At 40.9% G+C, this 8,027-nt stretch overlaps 2 protein-coding genes across 2 annotated transcripts; both read right to left on the bottom strand.

Annotated features, from left to right (window-relative positions):
• Positions 1 to 231: 231 nt before the first annotated feature.
• On the bottom strand, positions 232 to 1,212 carry LOC148719503 (histamine H2 receptor-like). Its single transcript, XM_088740115.1, has 2 exons — positions 843 to 1,212; positions 232 to 693 (listed from the first exon to the last, which is right to left on the bottom strand). Exons 1-2 carry the CDS (start codon positions 1,210 to 1,212, stop codon positions 296 to 298), a joined length of 768 nt encoding a protein of 255 aa, XP_088596241.1. The 3' UTR covers positions 232 to 295.
• Positions 1,213 to 4,152: 2,940 nt separating this feature from the next.
• LOC111344056 (putative G protein-coupled receptor No18) lies at positions 4,153 to 8,019 on the bottom strand. Its single transcript, XM_022951261.2, has 2 exons — positions 7,393 to 8,019; positions 4,153 to 5,579 (listed from the first exon to the last, which is right to left on the bottom strand). Exon 2 carries the CDS (start codon positions 5,546 to 5,548, stop codon positions 4,325 to 4,327), a length of 1,224 nt encoding a protein of 407 aa, XP_022806996.2. The 5' UTR covers positions 5,549 to 5,579; positions 7,393 to 8,019; the 3' UTR covers positions 4,153 to 4,324.
• Between the last annotated feature and the right edge of the window lie 8 nt (positions 8,020 to 8,027).

Raw genomic sequence — 8,027 nt, 5'->3', positions numbered from 1 at the left:
AGTTGCTGAATGCCTTTGCTTAACGCGCGTGTTCTCCGTCCGTATTTGCGCGCCTTGAAAGGGACGCCTTTTTCTAATGAAATCTTTAACCTCTCTCCTAAATTCAGAACTCCGAAAGCTGTACAAAACGGGATTAATGACTGAATTAAGATACCTTAATATGACAAAGAGGGTAAACAATTTTGGATGCATTGCGACATTGATAGCACATGACATGCACAGAGCGCTAATAATACTCAGAAATGAGTGGGGCAGCCAACAGACTACGAACGAGAACACGATCAGAAACGTTGTCTTAGTTGCGCGAATGTTCCGTCGTTGTAATTTCTTGATGAGAATGGCTTCGTGTTGTGATCGCATCGATTTGACGAGTTGTGGTTCCTGTTGCGAATGAATTGGTGTTGTCTTGGATTGGATCAGGTCTCGTTCGATTTTGATGAGTTTTACCATTTCTGCGGCCTGCTTTTGGAGGATGCAATTGCTTGATTGCAAGGCAGAACATTTTGCAGTTCAGAAAGGAAGCGATTACAACCGGTGTCACAAAATTGATCTTTGAACTCAAGACCGAATAAATGCGAGAGAAGTTAAAATAACAGTATCCGTAATTCACACTTTCTGGAAGCGGTTTCCAGCCAAAGACTGGGGCGAGTGAAAAGGGCATGGAGTATGTCCATAAACAGCAGGCTCCGGTTGTTCAAAGGGCGGATAGCGCTATCCAACGGATAAATCGCTATCCAGCAGATAAGTGTTACCTAAACGTACTGCGCTATCCACCGGATAGAAGATTTGTCCGGTGTGTAGCGTTATCCATCCTTCGAACAACCGGGGCCAGATGTCTATAAAGGCGCGCCCGCGGGTCATCAGCGGTGATGATTGGCAGATATCTAGAGGGTCTTTTAGGAGTCGATATCGATAAACTGTCAAAGCCAACAAGCTTAGAATGGACGTGAGCACTGCCATTAAATATGTGGTCGTCGATACATCGCACATGATCTCGCCATGTCTCCAGCGGTCGAATGAAATAATCAGCTCCAGGTCAAAAGGCATCACCAGACAAGTTGTCGTCAGATCAGAAACTGCCAGGGAGAGAATGAAGCACGGGTTGATGGATTTCCGCAGGGATCTGGTGTTGAGTATGACCACACAAATTGTGATATTCCCCAGGAGCGAGGCGATGATGGTAAGGACGTAAACTATAGAACATGCGACCATAAATGGTGGGGCTTTTTAAAAGATTGTGAATGACAAGCGAGGCGTTCGAGGTAATCGCATCTTCTGACCTCCTTAATAGCGAACAAGAACCTTTTTTTCCCTTGCTACGTCTGCAACAATGAAAAAAGTAGTAATCATTGCTAGCTGTCACAACTTTAAATATGCATACACGTACTAGCATCTGATAGGCTGAAACATAAATCAAATGTTGCATGCATTAAACGATCCTATTTTTTGTCTTACGGTAGTATATTCGCTTGCATTTCTCATCTCTTGAATAAACGAGGAAAGTGACTAGCCCATTCTTCTAAAATCCGTTTGAGAACACTGCACGGACGAGGTGCCTGGAAACTAGGAAGTCTTTGAACTATTCTTGAGGTCTTTAATCTTTGCTAGGCGGGCATCCATATGACCAACATATTACACAGTTACTGACATACTGAAAGAAAACGCGCCGAAAGAGCAGGCAAGAACATGGCCGCTACTAGGACTAGAAAGTCTGCTATACGTTTTTTTTCTGTAGCTGATTTGTAATCCAGGCGTCGTGATTTGTCTTCGAGTGTAACTAGCGAAATGATAGTTGTAGGTTCCATTTCTAGACTAATATAAAACTTTAGTCCGCTCACATATCATTGACAGCTCGCTGAGCGTAGTATTGACCATTTCCGTCCGTAAAAGTCAGTCATCCTAAAACCTAAAATGGTCTCTGGATAACTTAGGCCGTCATAACATTTAATGTTCAACATGTACAAAGAAGAAATTTATAACCAACCTCAGAAAGGTTTTTGATTGTCATTCACAGCCTACTATTAACTGCGTGAACATTTTGAGACTATGTACCATATAGATTTTTTATCGCTTTTAATTTATTGTTAAAAAATAATTTTTTTTTTCATTTTGTAATTTAACTACCACATTCTCCCCGGTTTCTTTTAGATATATATTTTAACTTATTGCAAAGCGCGTTACATCATATACTTATAATGAATTTTGCGCTATATAAGTATTAAATTTATTATTTATTATTACTCAACACTAACTTGCACCTCAAGAATAAAATTATCATTTGTGATTCTCTTTATCGCTGACCAGCAAATCAAGTGTCACCCTCGAATTCTGGAGCTGATAAAGTTTTTTTTAATCAGACCTGTCTTTTATGTTCTTAGGATCTCAGGAGAATGGTTTGCTTCTAACTTTTTGACTTTCTACTCCCTGTTTGACCCTTTACGATGAGAAAAAGGTTTCCATAATAAACGACCGACTATGTCATTCACAATTTAATACCATGTTTGCAAAATACGGCAAGCTCATTGCTTGAGAACACGTCAATTAATCCCAAACAGAGTTGAAAGTTGATATCAATTGTAAAAAGGTTGAATTAACAAATGGTAAACACCACAGCGTACACTATTGAGTTATGGATACACGCGGGAGGTTTGCTAAGCACTCAAGAAGCTAGAGTCACTCTCGGCTATCGCCTCGAGCGACTCTTACGCTTCTTTCGTGCTTAGCAAACTTCTCGCGTGTATCCATAACTCAATAGTGTACGCTGTGGTGTTTACCATTTGTTTTATAACATAACATTGATACATTGTAGCTAAAGAGTTCCCTTTTATTTAACAAATCTTACGTGACCAGAAAAAACAAGCGCGCGCGGAAAAATAGTCCTTGCATTTGCTCACGTCAGTAGCGTACACCCATGGGCAAATGGGGGACTCTAAATTGACCAATCAGAGCGCGCGCTTTACTTTGGTTATGTTATAAATCAAATTGACTGACAGGAGAGTCGCGAAAGCACAACAAAACAGAATGGTGGGCCAGGTGGTAGAAAGTCATAGTCTTAGTAAGCCATTTTACAGTTCTGCGCTTGGTTGCCAAGCCTTTGATTTGGAGTGAGGCTGAAGGTGACCCTATTGTGATAGAGACCAGCATCTATTTAGCATGATAACAAAGTAATTTACCTTTGAAAAGCAGCAACGTCTCTATCATAACAAGGTCATCCTTAGCCTCACTCCCATTCAAAGGTTTGGCAACCAAGCATGCAACTGTAAAACGGACTATTTAGAGTTTGAAGGAGAATGGTAAAACAAAGACAACCAACGTAGCACAAACAACTGGCTAGAAGTCTGGAAGTCTTGGGCTCCCAAAATTGGCCATGACCGAAGTATAGAAGAGTACGAATCGGAGTATAGATCATCAAAGTGGACAAAAATGCCTTTTCGAAATTACGTTGTAATTAGTCTGAAAATTATTCTCAGTAAAAAATAAACACAGTGATTGAAGAAATACGTCCCATTTGTATGCAAATTATTCTTAGTTGAAAAAGTCTCATCGTGAGTGGAAAAATTTCGCGCTTATCGAAAAAAACTAATCACCGATTATTTCTCATGCAACGTTATGCCACACAGCCCTGCTGGCCAAGCTTGCTGGCTTGTTTTGAAGATTTTAAATAAAAGAACATCTAAAACAGCAACGATTTACCGCTTCCCGTTAAGGAAGAGGTGACTTAGAGATACACTCGAGCAGATCTTTATCAAACTGTACGAGCTCCAATCAAAAGGTGGAACCCTGAATAAGAACCTGAAACACTTAGGCAACGCTCTTGGTCAAATGACTGAGATCTGTACAATGTCTGGTGTTCTTTTCAAGAGTGCGCACGCTAACATCGCTAATAATGACTCAGTCGTCAGCCTGATGAGCTTTCTAGACGCAATACGAACAAATCTAGGTACCAGACTTAAAGGTGACCTGCCTTTTCAAATAAATCTCTAGATATTTTAAACGTATTGAATACAGGGTAGAAAGCCATACATTAGAGTAGAAGAGAAAGAGGAATCTGATTGAGAAAAACTTGGGAGAAAAGAGAAATAAAATTAGTGGTATATTATTTCTCCCTTTCAGCATACGTGAGACAATCAGAAACAAGCTGAGAGTTTTACATTTAAATGTATATTCACCCTTTTATTATAATTACAATAATACTTCTCCAATATTGATGATAGTGTTCGCTATTGATATTTTCCTTTGTGTGGGTACCTCAGTGCGCTCATATACTCTGATTTGTCTTCTCCGTCGAACTCTCACTTTTTCAAAGGTATGTGACGAGAGAGAGTTACAAATTTACCTCACAGCTCCCCTTAGCACTATCAAATCGATTATAAAATTTCAAATTGACTCCAAAATCGTCAGTGGAAGGTATATTTTGTAGAGTTGGTGTCCGCCTTTCTATAGCGTACGTGTTCTTGGTCCTGATTTGATCAACTCGAAAGAGGCGCTTCTTTCTAATGAAATCTTTAACCGCTTTCTTAAATTCGGAACTGCGAAAGCTGTACAAAACGGGGTTAATGGCTGAGTTAAGATAACCCATCATAAGAAAGATCTCCATGAGAAAGGATGGGTTCTTTCGAGCACAAGTCAAGCACAGAGTTGCAATGATACTCAGAAATGAGAAGGGTAGCCAACAGACCACGAACGAGAACACGATCAGAAATGTTGTCTTGGCTGCACGGGTGTTGCGTCGTTGTAATTTTCTGATGAGGATGGCTTCATGTTGTGATCGCATCGATTCAATGACCTGTTGTTCTGTTGGGGGTGAGTTGGCGCCGTCTTGGACTGGACTTGGTCTCGTTGGGTTTTGTTGAATTTTGCCATTTCTGCGGCCAGCTTTTGGAGGTTGCAACCTTTTGGTTGCAAGGCAGAACATTTTACAGTTCAGGAAAGAAGCGATTATAACTGGTGTCACAAAATTTATCATCGAACTCAAGACTGAATAAATCAGAGAGACGTTGAAATGACAGTATCCGTGATTTACACTTCTTGGGTTCCGTTTCCAGCCAAAGACTGGGGCGAGTGAGAAGAGCGTGGAGTATGCCCATAAACAGCAGACGACTATAAAGGCGCGCCTGCGAGTCATCAGCGGTGAGGATTTGTAGATATCTAGAGGGTCTTTTAAGAGTCGATATCGATAAACTGCCAAAGCCAACAAGCTTAGAATGGACGTGGGCACCGCAAGTAGGTAAGTTGTTGTCCATACTTGGCATATGATCTCGCCGTGTCTCCAGAGTTTGAATGAAATAAAGCGCTCTAGGTCAAAAGGCATCACCAGGCAAGTTGTTGTCAGATCAGAAACTGCCAGGGAGAGGACGAAGCTAGAGTTGATGGATTGCAGCAGGGATCTGGTGCTGAGTATGACCACAAAAACTATGAAATTCCCTAGGAGCGAGGCGATGATGATGATGACGTAAAATATGGAAAATGTGACCATAAATGGTGAAGCCTTCAGATTCTGAGTGGCAGGCGAGGCGGTCGAGTTAATCGCATTTTCTAACTCATTCATAGTGAACAAGAACCTTTATTCCTCACAAGGCCTGCAACAATGAAAAAAGTAGGAAGTATTGCGATATGAATCTAACAGGCATGTGATTGACTTGAACCAAAATTAGATGCTAAACGAAACAGTAGTGTTTTTGTTTTACAATACTACTTGCGCTAGGATTTATGTCTCTTGATCAAATTTGGTAGGTAATTAAGCCATCCATTTCAAAGTAGTTTGAAATAGATTTGTAAACTGCTAATGTCGCCGATTAACTCAGAAAGAACTTAGAGGACAGCCTTAAGACTAACATGACTGTCAATGTAGTGATTCGACGGGATATTCTAAAGTTGAAAAGGATTAAAATTCCCTCGATACGCACGGTACTTTGACTAAGCTGGCTTGTCTGCGAAAGAATGTAAAGAAAACCAGATGCTTCATCGACCTTTCCCGAGGCTGAACTAGGCTATGCTTGATGCAATATTTGTAACGTGGTGACGTCATCATATGCACCGTTAATCAGATATTTTACAGTGACCGTGGAAATTCTCGCGCGCTCATTGGTCGAGGGCCATTGCCAAAAAGGTTATAGATAATAAAAATGACGTATCATGTCACGCAATTCTCAGCAATCTGTCAGAGAAAAATTTCTTCGCGCGGAAACATTTGCAAATATTAGAAATGTGGACAGCGAAGAGTTTCCAGCCCAATTTAAGACTGGGATACTAGCAGCAATTTTTGAAGAATTGGTCGAAATGGATGAAAACGTGGAAGAAAACAAACAAAGAAAATGACAGGAAGCAATTTTTGAAGAATTGGTCGAAACGGACGAAAACGTGGAAGAAAACAAACAAAGAAAATGAGTACGGCTGCGCATCGTGGTTTCACTTTAGTTTTGAACATTGTTGACGTCATTTCTATGATCAATAAGGTTAGAGACGATGGAAATTTGACTTCAATTTGTTAAAGAGAATGTCCCCTACAAAGGCTGCTAATTCGGGCTTCAGATGACAGCTGTTGTTACCTTCAAAGAGTAATTTACATATCAAATAACGCATGCAAAAAGACTTCCTGTGTTTTCCTCAAAAGACTTCTTCGGCATTTACTCAGTTCTTTTTATTAACATTCACTGTGAACGAAAAAAAGCTGTTACCCTGCCAGAATAACGATGTTATTTAATAATACTATACAGTCTCTTTACTGGTTCTCAATCATTTTATCAAATATGTTTTCAAAGTATTAACAAAGGCGAATAGTCTGATACGAAAAAACAACAACAACGAAGGTCTCGCAGATTCGTATTTGACCATTCCTTCGCGTCGATCAGCGTCACTTACTTAGTATTTCGTCTTTAGGGCTTAGATCTTTGACTTGCGTACGACCGACCTACGACCGACACATCGAGCGGCCGGGAAACGCGCGGTTTGTTTTGCTGAATGAACACGCAAGAAAAGAGTAAGCCCTGAAACCTCCGCTCTGCTGAGGGGCGAACGCTCGAAATGTCAGCTTAAGAATTTCTTTACGGTGGTCAACTCATATTATCATCAACTCAGGTGATTAAACCAAGTGGTCTTGGGCTCGTATGTTGGACTAAAACTATTGTAAGCATCTCGAAAAGGCTAGGATTGACCACTCTTTTCCCTTACAAGTCAACTATCTTGAAAGCTGAAATAGTCTGTGGATGACGTACCCGTCATGATATTCAATGGTCGACATGAAATATGAAATTTGTAATTTTTTTATGACAGTCATCTTTGGAAAGGTTCATGGTTGTCATCAGAACACCATTTGTTATTCTTTTCATCGCGAACTACTAGCTTTGTCGAATTTCTGGAAATGAACTGAACGACATGGGTTTTGGATCATACCTGCCTTTTTTGTTCTTCGGATCTCAAGAGAGAGTCTTGCTAACTTCTTGACTTCCTTGTGTATCTAACAAGGGAACATTCGCTCCGACGAAGGGCTAACGACGAAGGGCTAACGACGAAGGGCTAACGCTCGAAACGTCAGCTTTTATAACCGTAATGGTGGCCAATTTACCATTTCAACTTTGTTGATATAATCAAATTATTTCTTTACCCCCACCGACGCATCGCCAAACAGTCTCTTTAGAAACTATCAGCCTTTAACAAGGAATCAGGTTTTTAGATGACTCTAATCGATAGCGCTGGACTGTTGTGCGGGAGGTCGAGGGTTCGAGCCCCGGCCGGACCAACACTCAAGGTCTTAAAATAATTGAGAAGAATATGCTGCCTTTCTATAACATCAAGAAATGGTTAGTTATTCCAGTCTTCTCGGATAGGGACGAATAAACGTAGGTCCCGTCTCCTGCAGGGTTAGGGGTAGGAGACGTTAATTTCCCACGCACGAGATTACTGTGTGATGGATGTCCTCCCCTGGGTGGGATGGGTGGGTTTACCGGGCCCGCTGTAATTGGCGCAAGCTGTTTCGGTGTCCCTGCCTGTCGGCGAAGCTAATAAAAGAAAGTAATAAAGATGTTTAC

This window comes from Stylophora pistillata, chromosome 12 (genome assembly GCF_964205215.1).
Source record: "Stylophora pistillata chromosome 12, jaStyPist1.2, whole genome shotgun sequence".
Classification (NCBI taxonomy): domain Eukaryota; kingdom Metazoa; phylum Cnidaria; class Anthozoa; order Scleractinia; family Pocilloporidae; genus Stylophora; species Stylophora pistillata.
The sequence above is the reverse complement of the archived record's forward strand: the minus strand, read 5'-3'. Positions and strand labels throughout refer to the sequence as shown.